The 16,356-nt window shown below is 37.6% G+C and overlaps 1 protein-coding gene across 2 annotated transcripts in view; it reads left to right on the forward strand.

Moving 5' to 3' along the window:
• Positions 1-2,200: 2,200 nt before the first annotated feature.
• Positions 2,201-16,356, forward strand: part of LOC149578278 (glycine-rich RNA-binding protein 2, mitochondrial-like) — a 74,470-nt gene continuing 60,314 nt past the window's right edge. The window contains exon 1 of one of the 2 annotated variants that reach the window (XM_089828071.1): positions 2,201-2,603. In XM_089828071.1, the coding sequence (XP_089684197.1) occupies positions 2,480-2,603 (124 nt within the window). In that variant the 5' untranslated portion in view covers positions 2,201-2,479. The remainder of the gene's footprint in view (positions 2,604-16,356) is intronic. The other variant, XM_089828075.1, reaches the window with a different exon arrangement.

The following is a 16,356-nucleotide window of genomic DNA, read 5'->3' on the forward strand; positions in this document are numbered from 1 at the left end:
CGTAATGTGTTTTATTTTTAAAATTTAAAAATATCAGTGACCAAGAGATTGGCCTATTTTATAACAAATGAACAAGATGTTTTAATAAATCTTCTCAATGCCAATAAAATAGCTATAGATTCTATGAAAACAAACCTAAATTAAGTCTTTAACTTTTTTATGTGAAAAAATTAGAAGAACAAAATCTACATTAATGAATTGAAAAATAAAAATAAAATGAATGCAAAAAATATAAAATAGAATTATAAGAAAATCCACTTGTTTTGAGTTAAGATTTTCAATTATCACATACAAATAAAACAAAAAAAATTCACAACAAAACCTATAAAAATAGAGAAAAACAAAGTCATAAAAAATCCCAATAACTATTACAATAAAAATCACATTGATAAAATTACACTAAACTTGAAAGGAAGATTGACTATTCACAAAATTTGATAAAATAAAACACCTAGAATGATCAAGAGAAACAACTCCTTATTAATGACAATTAAATGCTAAAAGCAAATAAGACCAACTAGGAACTCTTTATTAATGTTAATTTAATATGTCAAAAGTTAAAAGACCAACCAATTGGTACATTTTTTATTTTCTATTATAGTTGTCATTTTGGGAACAATATAATGTAGACTTAACAAAAAACAATTGTTGCTTTTTGTCAACAAAAGTCTCACACCGCTATTGTAGCAGACATCAACCAATAACATTCTAGATAAATAATTTCTTATAGATTATAAAAAAATCAATATAAATTCAAACTATATATTTACAAAAAGTTGTTAGAAAATAAAATGTTATGATTGGACAAACTAATTGAAAAGTAGCATTTCAGTGAATGATATGGTGCATACGACATGAACTAAAAAACATGAAACAATCACATAGTGTAACTATAATATTCATGTCATGTAATTTTCTTTGATGCTCATAAATGCTTTTCAAACTCCTAGATATTTAAATGAATGAAAGGTCTTTTTCTACAACACCTAATGTGCAATTTAAAATATTTTATAGTCTAATATATTCATAATATTTAATTTTGGAAAGAACCCGTTTTAAAATCTTAATATTTAAATTTAAAAGTCAAATTACGTAATTGGCAAAGGGAAGTAAAAGACTATAAATAGAAGATTAAATTTAGTGATATTGCTATTAGGATTTTAACTATGTAGTTTTTGAGTCAAAACTCATTGACCCATGCTTCATGTTTCATTGGATCTAGGTGATGCTCACAGGGGTGAAGTCTTGGTGCTTCATCCCTGTGAGCATCACCTAGGGTGAGCATCACCTAGATGCAATGAGTGCTAAGTAATCTTGGGAAGTCCCAGTTGTCCTGATGCTTCACCCCTGTGAGCATCACCTAGACCTAATGAGTGCTAAGTGTTCCTGAGAAGTCCCAGTGCTTCACCCCTGTGAGCATCACCTAGATCCAAATGGATGCTAAGTGTTCTCGGGAAGTCCAAGTGCTTCACCCATGGGAGCATCACTTAATCCAATGAATGCTAAGTGTTCCATTTATTCTCACGAGAGATGGATTTATGTGTGGATCACTTACTCATGAAACATGGGTCAAGAAGTTTGACTCAAAAAGTACATTACATCTTGATAGCAATATCCCTACTTGACTTGCTATGAAAATATCTTCACTTATCATATTAAATTTATGACATTGTTATCAAGATTTAATTGTGTGATTTTGAGTCAAACTCATTGACCCATGTTTTATGAGTAGTGATTCAACATGAATCCATCTCTCATGAGAATAAATGGAACACTTAACACTCATTGGATCTAGGTGATGCTCATAGGGGTGAAGCACCGAGACTTTTTGGGGGGTCACCCATCCTTGTACCACTCCAACCTGAACGTGCTTAACTATGGAGATTCCTCCATGGTTAAACCCAAAGCTTGCAACCCCATTTGCAAAACCTTCACCAAGTGTTGTGCCTTATGAGAGTGCTAAGTGTTCCATTTATTCTCATGAGAGATGGATTCATGTTGAATCACTACTTATGAAACATGGGTCAATGAGTTTGACTCAAAATCACACAGTTAAATTCTGATAACAATATCACAATTTAACTTGCCGTGGAAATTATCTCCTACTTATCAAGATTAAAATTAGACAAAATTTATGAAAAAACAAATTATTATTAAATTAATTTAACATTTTAATTGAAAATACGCCATTTTGTACACTATCCATTTCAATGGGATGCTAACTTCTGATTGTCGGAAGAGCAACAAAATTGGCCTCAACAACGCTAAACGACAACTAGAGAGTTTTCTCCAAAACCTCACTGAGAAGTCATTTCTCTTCTTTTTAACGCATAGCACGTTTGTTTCAGACGAGATATGCTTTTGCTATTTGCTTCACGAAGCTCGTCTTCCTCGCTATTTCGTTCTTAAATTACACCATTACAGTCTTTTTAAGTTTTTCTCATAGATAGCCTCCACTTTGATGTAACTTTGGATAAACATGGCTCTGGTATTACGGTTGAGATATTTATTTGGAGGCAGGAGCGCCACCATCGCTAGCAGTGGCTATTTTCCATTTCTTCCGATAAGGGGAATGAGTACAAATTCACAGCTCTTCATTGGAGGCAAGTTCAAAATTTAACCTTTATGCTAAGAATTATTATCAATTTGCTTTCAGTTCGTTGTTATGGTTATCTGATTCCGTCTTTATACATATTTATGCATACATATATTTTTGATCAAATTGATTTGTAGGACCTATTTGAATACCATTTAATTACTAATGTAAGATGTCATTTGTCTTGGTCGGACAATCCATCATTAAAGGTGTGCTAATAGTTATTTCCATCCAGTCAACTGTAGTATACAACTTTCCATAGGTAAAACCACTGTCTTTATGGTTAGATGGATATTGCAATCTATATCCTTTTTTTATGTTTATTTGAACCAAACTCACCTGCAACACTAAAGAGAATACACGATTTTAGCTATTCATATATAATGATGAATAGAGATAAGATTCTTGTATCAGATCATTTTTGCATTTATTTTATTTTAAGAGGGGTAAACGCTTTGACCTGGAGCTATGAACCAGTGAGGCCACAAACGGGGGACCTCATCCCCATGAGATTTGAACCTTGATGGCAAGGATAACAACACAACATCTTAACCATCACAACATGCCACTATTGGCAGATCATTTTTGCATTTGATGTTTGCACTTAGAAGAAATTAAATTATCCACTTCAGTGATTTCCCATAGGAAGTTGTGTTCATCCTTCTTTATTTGTATTATGAATTTGACAAATGCACTAATTTGGTCAAACAAACAGTTTCTCTATGTAGATCGTAAGTATTAATTCTAACTTTAACGATATTTGTTTTCTTTAACTTATAATGTAATAAAATAATTTTAATCAATTAAACTGGATTAATAGTCTTTGTGCTATTTCAACTTCCTCATATCAATAATTTTGCGATCATTTGGATCAATGTTTTAATCAGATTCTCATCTTCAATGTATCCCTTTCTCTATGCCAAGCCTTTGGGGTCACACGTGTGCACCCACACACAAACACAAGGTTCATTGAGTCCCGACCATAAAAATTCTCAGCAGCAGAGGTTACAAACACTATTAATCTCATTAGCAGAAGCACAAGGGCTATTGTTGGTCGCCACAAGAACAAAATATTCAACTTTCAAAGCAGAAGAAAAATAATCATTATAACTAACCAACTAGAAATGCTTTAAAAGAGCATAGCCACGAAATAAAGCCTGTAATGCAAAAGACAAAAAATAAGTGTTTGAGATAAAAATCAGCCAAACACCAATCAAAGTTGTCAAGAAATTATCATTAAGCCATGGGGTCATGCCACCCTCCAATTGCTTATCTTTTTCTCACAGTCTCTTAAATTCTATTGTACTAGTATTTTCACCAAGGTTATCTACACCTGTTTCACATTGCACTAGCTCCCTTCCTTGGGATGTGAATGGCCCTATTTGGTGGAATATGTGGATGGTACTAATGATTGCCTGCCCGGAATCTTGGAGATGGGTATATTTAAATCCAGGGGATTCAATTGCTGCAAAGATATTCACCATATCTCTTCTAGTTCTTGGCCAAGCTCCCAACTCAGCTTCAAGTTTAGCAACTCTACATTTGAGGCCATTTTTGTCCATAAGCATGGGTGCAACAAAGAAATGGCCTGATCTCTGTAGACAAATATGAAGTAGCAGATTGCTTGTGTTGAGATCCTTGATTGAACAATGCGGATGGTACTTAAAGTGACAAAGAGCCTTTTGAAGTGTGACTTATTAAGAAAACCTCCCCTAAAATTGCATAAACAAAGTATATGTAACTATGTTATCATAATGGCCTCTATCTGGTCAGAAAGAGACACACTGAGTGAAACAATGGTTGCATAGCCCACTCGTGTTAACAGCATAAGCTTTGTAACGTAACCTAAAAGCAGAGGAGAAAGCCACAAAAGAGACAAGTTAATGACCAGACCACACCTCCATAAATAGAAGCAGATTGACAAACGCAAAGATCTATCACTTCAGCTACAATGAGAATGAATGAGAGAAAGTCAAGTGAGTGCGACCTGTGGAAATACAAGCATCTCAAGTGTCCCTCGGTAATTGTGAAAATACAAGGAGAAGGCTAACATCAAGTATCTTTAGCAATATTTAGAATTAAACCTTCAATTATAAACCCATATCATTGGTTCAAGACTTACTTTCAAGTTCAAGAAATCCGCTCTGCCATTATGCAGGGGAATCTTTTGCTATCTCTTTGCTGGTAACAATGTCACTACAGCATAGAGTTGAAGTTGAGCTAAAGTCCTCATTTTCTGACAAATTAGGTGATACTTAGAGTGGCTACTATGGAACATGGAGCCTACAATAATGACCGATGAGCTTAAAGTCTTCTATCAAGCCCCTACTTTTCCTCTGTTCATTTCTTGATCATGTAGCAGAGTAAGGATCAACATCAATTTAGAATGGCTCATGGACTTGTGGGACAACGGCCACCTTTCAGGGCACAATCAAAATTGAGCTTCATGTGATCACTATTGGGAGGGTCCCACTTAATTAAATCCATAGTAGCACCTTTACTTTTACTGTTTATTCTTCTCCTGGGGGTAGCATCAGTTGTTTTCTGTCTATGAAGGACCCATTTATCCCAAGCTTAGTAACTTTTGTTCAAATTGTTGAAAGTAGAGCTAATACTCTTTTATCCCAAGCCTAGTAACTTTTGTTCAAATTGTTGAAAGTAGAGCTAATACTCTGAAGTAGATGCACAGTTCTGTTGTACAAAAGAGGAAATATCCTTTTCTTTTTGTCTGTTGTGCTCTCTCCAGATGTGTTAGGACTAACACAGATGAAGGAGCCATAGTGGATGGTATTTGAGTTACTATGAGGTGAAGATAGGAAAGTAGATAGAATGGACCTAAGGAAAACCCATCTGGGACAAACGAGTCCCAGCTCTATAAAGAAAACATGCAGTGTCCTGAATCCAAAATTTTATATTACAAGTTCTAGAAATTTGATTTACAAATGTTATACTGAATTTCACCGAAAACACCAAAACAAGCTAGCTAGTCTTGCACATAAGAGGCCAATTTTAATTAAACCTTAGAGAATCTTATTGAAATTCATTTTTCTGATGTGAGCATCATATAATCAGGTCTGATACTGGTTAATAATAGCAGCAACACAAAATCTCCCAAACTCCAAAATATCATACAAAACTCACGAACTATCACTCCCACAATTGACTGGAATCACTTAATACATCACCAATGTCACTGTTTGACTTCCAAATGGAAATATACAGAATATATAGTCTGCCACAAATATTATAACAGCAGCATACTGTTGTAATACACCCACAAGTAACCCACAACAACAAAAAATACACAACTATGCTCATAAAACTACTCCAGACAACTCAAAGCCTTGCAAACTGAAATGAGGAAACCAACAAATCTCCTATCTTCCTTCAGCCCATATGCAAAATCTGGATGAGGTTGTCCATTGTGAGCAAAGGATTTCTATCCTCTGACCACCTGCTGCTTATGGGGTTTTAGTCCATAAGGCTTGGTTTCATCCATAAAATAATCTTCTTGAGAATGTGCAAAAATGAGAGAAAGAGGAATATCCAGAATACCCTCCAAAAAACTAAAATTGCAATATTTGTGTCTATTCCACATGCAAGATTTTGGTGCCCAAATCCAAGCATCCCCCTTAGGGATTCTTGCTAATTTGGTTATGATAGTTGCCAAAAATTGTCATTGAGTTGTCCAAGATTCTTCTCCACTTGTAATAGTGAAAACTTTCTAAAATTTATCATGCAACAACTTTCCACTCCCCTTTTGCTTACCAAATTTGCTCTTGGAGGGAAATTAATTAGAAATATTTCAATTTCTCACTCCACTCTTGGTGGTTTTGATGGGTGTTTTCTGACACTTCTCAACATAGAATAAAATACTAAGTATTCTGTTCACTCTTGAACAAATAATCTTTAAATGCTGAGCAATATTGAATTGTGTGATCAACTAAAGCAACCCCAAAGTTTGCAATGTGTACTTGTGACTTTTTATTGGACATAACCAAGTTGAAATGATGTGATATTCTCATTCTCACAAGAGGGCTTATGCTATTCTTCTTAACAACTTGCTCTCAAACAACGAATGATTTTATAATGGAGGCTCTTCAACTGATCCTAACAAGGGGGTTTTGAAATAAAATGCAAAAAGAGATGGGTTTCGGAATCTAATCTATTTCTAACAATGCAAGAGATTATTGATGACTTAGTGGTATCAGTCCAATGTTTACTTCACCAAAGAATCGACAGTGCAAAGATGGTGCAATCTTCCACAGCTATACAAATGAATTCAGATCACTTATACCAAAGTTACGAGAATCGGAATTGTATCGGAATCGGCACGGCCGAATCGAATCGTGAATCAGCGATGAATCGGTGAATTTGAAAAAACCTTTAAATGTAGAGATTTTAACAATTTAAGACTTATTTCATACACCCTTTATTGAATATAACTTAAACACCCTATAACATCATCAAATATAAGTTAAAACTTAACATAGATAAACATGGAACATAAAATCCATCACATACGTAACTATGTTATGTACTAAAATGTAAATTGTAGGCTAGTTGAAGTAAATAAAAATCAAATGATCATAATGATTCAAATCATAGAATGTATGTAAGATGAAGATTCATAAGACATCAAATCATAAATGTATGTAAGAATCTAAGATGAAGATCCATGAAAGTTTGAAACGTATGTCTATCAGTGATTCAGTATCACTATCAATATATGTAAAAAAAATATAAAAACAAGGCTCCAGCTCAAGCCTCATCATCATCCTCATCATTATCCTCTAGCTCTGCTGCAGCCTCGGCCTCAGCCTCTGAGTATCCAGTCTGCCTACTAGAAAGGCGTCTAAGGTAGGTCCTACAGGACTGCCGAGCCATATCCCCCGCATGGGCAATGGGCTCACGAACAACGTTGCTAGGGCCTGCGTTTGTGCATCTACCAATGCCTGAACGTGCTCTAGCTGCCTCCTCTGCCATGGCCACAGCCTCAACTTCTATATCCACCTGGTCAACCCACGTGCGGTCTTCCTCAGTAAAGATTGGTTCCACAACCTCTGTGATCCACTCTGATTCTGGATCAATCTCCTCTAGAATGATCGGAGAGGAGTTTGCGCCCAAAATCTATTTGATTCTAAGACGAAGGTTGTAATGAACGAAGACAAGATCATTCAACCTTTGCACTGTCAACCTATTTCTCCTCTTCGAGTGGATGTGCTCAAACATGGACCAACTGCGCTCACATCTAGAAGCACTGCTTGGCTGATTCAATACGGATGGCAATTTTTTGAAGTTTTGGGGTTGTGGCCCCAAACATTTGCCACCATCTATCTGAAATAAGGAAAATAAAAAACAATTAGTTTCATTTACAAATTACAACTCTAAAATTAATGCATTATATAATCAACTTTAAGTTTAGAATCTAGATTCATGAACATTGAATATATTATTTAATTTTTACCTGGCTATAGTGTTGTCTGAACATTTATGGCCATCCTGCCAGAGAAAAGTGGCCCCTCTTTATTGTTGAACTTGTCTAGCTCAACAATTGTAGCAGCGCTATCTTCATCACTACTCAACCTCTGGATCACTGTGTATAAGCCAGTGAGAACCTCCGCATTCGCCTTGAACTCAGGACGGAAATGAAATGTCGGATTCAAAGAGTAAGCTACTGCAGGGATGGGTCGATGGAGCTGATTCTGCCATCTTCTATCAATGATGTCCAAAATAGGGGCATACCTCTCCTGCACTCCTGCATATTGGGCTCTAATGGCCTCCTTAGCCCTATCCATGCCCTCATAAATGTAGCCCATAGAGGGCTTCTCCCCATCAGTAGTTCGTAGCAAAGATACAAGGGGCTCAGTAACCTACATATAAAGTAAAACAAAAATTTGAGTCAAAACTTAAATATAAAATAATATAACTTAAAGTAAAAGTAAAATACTAAATGTTAAATTGCAATAAATTTACCTTAAGGATTTCTCTAGCAGGTTTCCAAAAACCATCCTCATCAAATATGCAATTCACCACATCTATCCCTGCAGTGGTCGTAGCATAGGAAGATGAAATCCACTCCTGGCCGACAAACATACTCCTCAAATCATCCTTTGATGTCAATAAGGACTGCAGGGTGATGAAATTCGAGGCAAACCTCGTGATACCTTGGCGAGCTAACTCCTTGCCTCCTGTGTACTTCCTCATTGTGTTAAGGACAATTGAATGATTATAAATGAACTTGCATATGTTTTTTGCCCTTTCCATACATGACTTGACAAACTCAAGTTTGCCAATTTCCTCCAACATGAGGTCAATGTAGTGTGCCGTACAAGGGGACCAAAATATGGTGGGGTGCCTTTCCATCAAAAGTTTACCTACAACAATTTTAAGTTAATTAGAAATTCAAATTTCAAACATGTTAGAACTTAGGAAACTTAGAATTAGAAAAAGTTCAAAATTCAAATAAATTTATTTTCAAAACTTGAAAAGTTAAAAGTTTACCTGCAACAACATAACTTGCAACATTATCTGTCACCACCTGGATCACATTTTGTTCCCCCACCTCTGCTATGACTTCCTCAATAGCCTCACATAAGTATGTGGCGTTTTTTACATGCGCGGAAGAATCAATGGATTTGATGAACATGGTATATCCTACAAGTAACAAAACAACGAATTATAATGTTAAATGGATCATCAACAAATTAGCATTCAACAAATCAAAATTTACAATTATGTATGTAGGAAAGTAGAATGATCAATCACCTCCATAAGATACAAGAAAATTGAGGAGTGTTCCATTCCTCCTCTCTGTCCAACCATCAATCATGATGGTGCAACCCTTTGCAATCCACTCCTTTTGGTTCTCCTCGAGCTCAACCCTCATGTCCTCTACCATCTCATCCAAGAGGTATCCACTCAACTCAGCCTCAATTGGGGCTTTAAACCCCAGACCACAAATAACAATTGCATCTATCATGTTCTGCCAATAAAGAGCCCTGTCACAAATAAAAATTTAGATGTGAAAGACTCAAATCATAAAACAAGTAGATATAATTAAAGTTCTACTTTTACTTTTAATTTTAACTTTAAAGAAAACAAAAAAAAAAGAATCAATTACCTGGCTGCAACAAATAGAATGTTGCAAAAGTACCAAAATTTGCATATCTCATTTTTGGCAGCATCATGAATCTCCTTGTTGAAACCCATGCCCTCAAGCGTGGGTTTGGAACCAGGAGTAGTGCGGGGCACAAAGTAACTATCCATTCTGTTTTTCCACACTCTAGGCCTCAATAGGTTGGTGTTGGACTCTGTCTTAGTATAAGACCGACTAGCACTAGCACTAGCACTTGCATGAGCAGTAGAACTAGGATGAAAAGAAGGCCTAGAAGAACCCTCTCCAACACAACCTACGGATGCGGAAGCTGATGCAGATGTAGATGCGGCTGCGGATACGGGAACATGGGAGCCAATACCCCTTAACCCTTCAAGTTGCATTTTCCTATTCGCTTTGTCTTGTTCAATCTTTTTTGATGCCACTAAACAAGTTCGTTTTGCCTCAGTAGTTTGTTGAGTGCAAATTGTAACATCGTGTCCAGGTATAGTAGCAATGTGGTATTTCAATCTATAAATACCGCTAGAAGTTATTTCTTCTCTACAAAACATACATTTTGTTTGATATTTGGTTCTTCTAGGAAACTCTTCGTTATATTTCCAACATTCATCTTTTTTACCCATTGCGGAAAATGAAAGCAAAGGGCTGTTGCAATAAAAAAATTCATGTAAAATATCAAAGTTTGAAACTAATAAAAACTACAAAACAACAAACCCTAGTTTGCAATTTAGTAAAAATAAAGAACATTCAAGATTTAAACTAAAAATCTTGAAAACTATAAAAATTTAACAAAAAATGCATAATACACTAATATGCAAAAAAAAATCAGCACTTACCTCTTACAAATGAGTTGAGGAGTGTTGATATTGACTCCTTAATGCTCCCAATGCAATTTATGGCCTCCCTAGATGGACTGCTGATCTCTTTGGTGCTCTTCCTTCTTGCCGGTTGGAAACCTATGGTTTTTCTTTTATCTTCTTCTCTCTCACTTTTTCTCTCTTCTACTCATGCTTAACAATTAGAAGGCCCTTTAGGGTTATAACAAAGAGGAAAGGTAAAAAAGAAAGTTAAAACACAAGTGATTTTTTTATTATGTCCAACTTTACATCTTGCTACCGCCGACCGATTCATGCCAATACTCATGGGCGGTTTTGGCGATTTTTGCCATGAATCACTGATATTGGCGATTTAGGTGATTCACATGAAAAAATCACCGATCATGATTTTTGATTCAGAAAAAATTGCAGCCCATTAATCTTATCACCAAATCAGCGATTTCGGCGATTTTCGCGCGATTCTGGGAACTATGACTTATACACATGAAAACCATAGGGTATGCGAATCAATGAGCATGAAGTAGTTGAAGTAAAGCTTTTAATGAATTCAGAGTAATCATACATTGCAACTTGCTATCAACAAATTACAAATGGTATGAATACAGAGGCTTCACCATTAATCAACAACAATTTCTTCCATTCAACTATTCAACTGTTTGCCGCTTATTGGTAGACAATATTAAATGCATACTACTGAAATAAGAGATATATCAGAATGAGTAATTGCAAAACATTATCAAAGAACTGCTATGAATTTCATTAATCCCAACAAATTACATTCAAAAGGTTATAAGCGAAAATGATAGAACATAACATTGCTGCCTCCTTCCATTTGAGGGAATGTACATATAGTGGGGGTGCGATATGAACCTTCGCAACCACAACTACCTACCCCTTGGTCATACTAACTACCAACAACATGATTAACGCTAACACATTTAGACAACATGTGTTTTCTCGACAATTTAATACATTTTTGCCAACAGCATCATCCACCCAAAAAAGAAAGTCGTCTCCGAATGACACACAACAAAAATAAGACAACTATATACAATAGCAATTCATGAAGAGTAAGTGGAGTGAGTGTCCTTGGATTGTACCCTCAATTGGTACACTTGCTCTATCGTAACTTGAGATTGTTCTCTACGATTATCAAGCGTTCTTGGGTAGACTTCACCATCATAGTAGCCTTGAGGATCTCCTTATCCTTCTTATCTACCAACTCCACATTGCTCACTAGACAAGTCTCCAGCATGCCCTTTTGCAGTCATTTGTCCTTCAATTGGGCCTCCAATTTTGCTTTCTTGTTCTAGTAATGGGACAACTCTCCATCCGTCTTAACCAACTTTGCCTCTATCTTTGTGAGATGAGTAGCCATATGCTCTCGAGCCTCTATTGCTGCCAGCCTCTGTGCTTCCACCCTGTACACCACATACTGAGTCCTTCGGATCTCATAATACCCCTCTTGGAAGACCTCCTCAATCTGCCTGAGCATAGCCTGAGTGTGCCTATCCTACTTTCGTCCTGAAATACACCAATTGTCCAACATCTCAAGTGTTTTCGTAGTCGACCATCCCCTAGCTCGAAAACACCGATCAAACTATGCGACACACCCATCAATGACAAAGGCTAAGAGCTGCTCAACCTTCCGCTCTACCCCTTCATGAGCCCAAGGTCATGCCGATGTAACTACCCATCGGGCAGTGGCAATTATCTCCGCCAAGTACCCATTCAACATAGGATCAGACACTTCCTTTTAAGACCGTGCTAGTTGTTGCATGGGCGGCTCCATGAATGTCTCCTCTATGCTCTTTGAAGGCTCTACTTGCAACACCATCTGCATCTCGTTAGACTCTACTTGTGGCACGATCTCTGAGTTTGGCATCTTGTCTACAAAGTCTACTATGGCCTCAAGTTGTGGCAACAAGCACTGTGGTGAAAGGACTGCAGAGATCACTGGAACTTGTTGTGTCAGCTGAAACTGATCAAGCCAAGTGTCCATAGCAGCCTCAGACACAATGCCTAGAGGTGCTATCACTCCATATTGCCTGATCTCATCTTCGTCCAACTACCCATTCTCACCAACCGTCGCTTCTCCTGCTACTATCCCCTCCATCTCAACGACCTTAGCTACTGGAACAAGCTGTGGTGATAGGACAACAACCTTCATCCTCTCACCAATCCTAGTATCCTTATCGTTGGGAGCTGCACTATACCCAAACAAGTAAGAAGTGCAAGTAAAACTGATTGGTGGAGGTGTAGGGGTGGTCGTAGCACATCTCTCCTCTGTTACCTCTATCTCAATAGCCACATTTGCCACCAAGGGGTCCTCTGCTACCTCTATCTCAATAGCCAAATCTTCCCCCAAGGGGTCCTCCAACCTAGCCTTGGTGGCCTGTGATGTCTCCTTTGTCTCCTCCTAGCTGCTATCACCATCATCCTCACCTTCTATCTCGTAGTCGTTCTCCGAGACCACTACCTGTTTCTTTCGCTTCTTGACTAATTGAGTTTCTCCTCTAGGCCTCATCATATCTAGATGTAACTAGTAGAAAATAGGTGGCTTCTTTGGGTGTACGCGGCCCTGAGGTATTAGGTGTAAAACTTGAGGGGGTATTTGCATGCACACAACCTCCAAAAATAACTTGATGGCATGGTAGGGCATGTAAAATGTCCTGTGTTGGAGTATCATGAACTCCTCCATCTAATCATCCAACAGAGTCGCCCAATCATATACTGTGCCATTTCTAAGCCCATTCATGAGGGTAATTTAAGTAATGGCAATATCGAAAGAGCGTCTAGATCCTCAAAACATCCAAAGGCATTGCCACTCACCCTACCAAAGGTATGATTTCTTTACACCCCCACCCTTGTTGGTATGGACCAAATGTTCCCTTTCTGTGGGCGTGAGATCATCGTTGTACATCAACTGGAGAAGTGTGTTGCCGAAATCTGGTGATATCTTCCTTGCCTTATCAATCTTTTTGCCATGCTTGCTAGGAATCCCAAACACTTTCGTGAATTCGTCTACCCAAAAGATACAATAATTTGGTGGTGCTGATACATGAATACAAACTGTCTCCGAGACCTGTCATATGCCTGAGTCATGATAAGCAAGACTCCATCAAAATTTTGTATGCAAAAGATGGGCATTTGAATTGCCCAATGGTCCTGCATGTGCCTGAATTGCTTTTTAATGGGATCATTATGTGGTGTATCCATCCATCATTTCTTGCACTCTCCGCTATCCAGGGCTTCGAATGTGATAGTCTGTTCTATGATAACTTCTTTGGTTACCTGTGCTTGCACCTTTGGCTGCATCTTTGCCTTCTTGTTACTTCGTCCATTGTCCATGTTTCCTGCAAAACACCTAAGCGTAATACCTGTGCATTGCAATTCATTTTCATGCTATTGGAGCCATCTGCTTGTAGCTATGCCCTCCAACTGCGTTTGCCAGCTGATTGCATAACCATTTCCTCTTGTCTTTTGTGTAGGAAAAAATGGTTACGGTACACTTCCTTTCCCACCACCTTCCTCCTTGTTGCTGGTCGCGTGACAACTTGTATGATTTGGTCTGACGAAAGTCCTTGCATTCTATATTCTCCTGCATGTTATCTGTGGTAGCGAGGGACTTGTCCTTAGCTACTGCCGCCGTACCAATCGGATTTCCTTCCTTAGGTGATGCCTTGTGTTGACTTTTAGCTCTTGTTTTGAATAGCACCACTTTGGCCTCCCTAGACTCTTATCACAATGCGGCCCCTTTGCATTCTTGTGTCACCAATAGTTTCTCAGATTTGTGTTGCTCAACACCATATGGTATCGACCGGATTCATCCCATACCCTTTCCTTCATAGGATGTTTCCTCGCATGCCTTTGTCTTTGCCTTTTATTTCCCTTTGGAACGTTGGTCACTGTCCGGTATCTATGGTGGTGCCCTCTAGTACTTGGTTCTATCCTTGAATGTTGGCTTTGATTTCTCTTTTCAGTCACTCTATAGACTCTCCATTCCTTTATAGTATGGTGTCACCATGCACCTTTCTCTTTTCCTTAGCTCAACGTACGGTGTCTAATATGCCCTTTAGTAATTTATATCCATACGGTAGTGGCTTCTCCTTGCAAACCATATGGTTTCTATTGTCTTTGTCTCTTTCCCTTTCCCTGATTATTCCACACGGTGTTTGGTTGATGGCCGTATAGTGTATGGTGTCCCCTTTGCCCAAATTGGAGACCATACGGTTTTTGCTTCTCCTACAGGCCATACGGTTGTGCGGTGCTTCTGCTCGGAGATTGTGTGGTGTTTATTTCTTTTGAAAGACCGTACAATGGTTTTGATTGGAGGTTGTGTAGTGTTTACTCCTTTTGCAGGTTGTACGACCTGATGGAACTCTAAATTTTTGCAAAAATTTAGAGTCCCAAATGCCATGCCAAGGACCTCAAAATGTTTTAGTGTGCCACTGCATCCTTCACAATGAATGGATATAATACACTCTTGATATAGGATGTCCGACATTATATTGACTTACATCAGAATAAAAAGGAGATATATGCTTGTGGAATAGCAATTCACACCGAAAGGATGAGGAAGCCATGCATAAAAGCAAGGAGCAGGCAGATTCTCAAATAAATGCTTTGAGAAATTTAGAGGGCAAAGAGATTCAGATCCAAAATTTGAAGACTTGTTGGAGCTTGCACAAATGGAAACCAATGTATGCAGATCCAAAATCATATCATGTAGATTGCAGTTGGAGAATTTTTCAGGATGGGATAGTTATAAGGGCAAATCCTTGACAATGGTGTATGAAGATGAACTGGATGCCTGTAAGCCTGAATTTCAAATTCTGAAGTTGGAAACTGCAAATCTAAATAAGAAATATTCATTTGTGAAAACTGAATAATATAATAGTAAAATAAAAAGAGCAGCGATGATCCCTTCTACGTACAGTTTTTACAGCAGACATGACAATCAACAAAGGACTCCCAGTCAACGTTTCCATTAGCAAATAGTTCTAAAAACATCATCAAATAGCAGAAAGAAGAAGTCGAACCGTCAGCAAAAGTCTGAACTATCTCATTATAACAGAGATTTTTAGATTTGAAAGTAATCATTAACAATCGATGGAACAACCAGTACTGAAAGAATATGAATTCTGATGAGAAGAGTGGATTGGAATTCTTATCTGGAAAAGACCATGCTCAATAAAAGAAAATATCGTGTGATAAATTAACAGCAAACAAGTAAACAAGTCACCACCATCATCGAGCCGTAGCGTTGATGGTCATTCTTTGAATACGAATGATTTACGATGTGCTCACAAACAATTACAGCGTCCTAGAAGCAAGTTTCGGCAATAACAGAAATGATGGAGTTCGACATGTGAATCTTTCCAAATGACATGTGTCAGGATCAATTGCTGAGCATAGCAATGGAATAGAAGCCGTGAGTTGTATTCATTAATCATAGGCGAATGTTCTTAGTGACTTGTATCTAACAATGCCTTTCGTTTTTGCAGGTTTGGACATATGCGTGCATAATGAAAATAATTTCCACCAGAAGACTTGATATCTGTCATGACTAAAAATATCCAAAGAATGATGTAAGTGAAGGGAATGTGTGTGAACATGTGCAAGGGAGAGGAGTATTGTCCGAAGTTGAAAAATTCCAAACATATTTGGACTTTTCAAATCAACTTTGTCATCGCTAAGATACAAGGCCTAAAAATTATTAAACCACCGATTGTTTTAATTAGGATTATATTAAAATTTTATATTGGTGGTTATTTGTTATAAAGGGGTGCGATGGTTTATGGACA

This window comes from Cupressus sempervirens, chromosome 1, assembly GCF_028749045.1.
Source record: "Cupressus sempervirens isolate cs-2001-9-10 chromosome 1, ASM2874904v1, whole genome shotgun sequence".
NCBI classification, from domain to species: domain Eukaryota; kingdom Viridiplantae; phylum Streptophyta; class Pinopsida; order Cupressales; family Cupressaceae; genus Cupressus; species Cupressus sempervirens.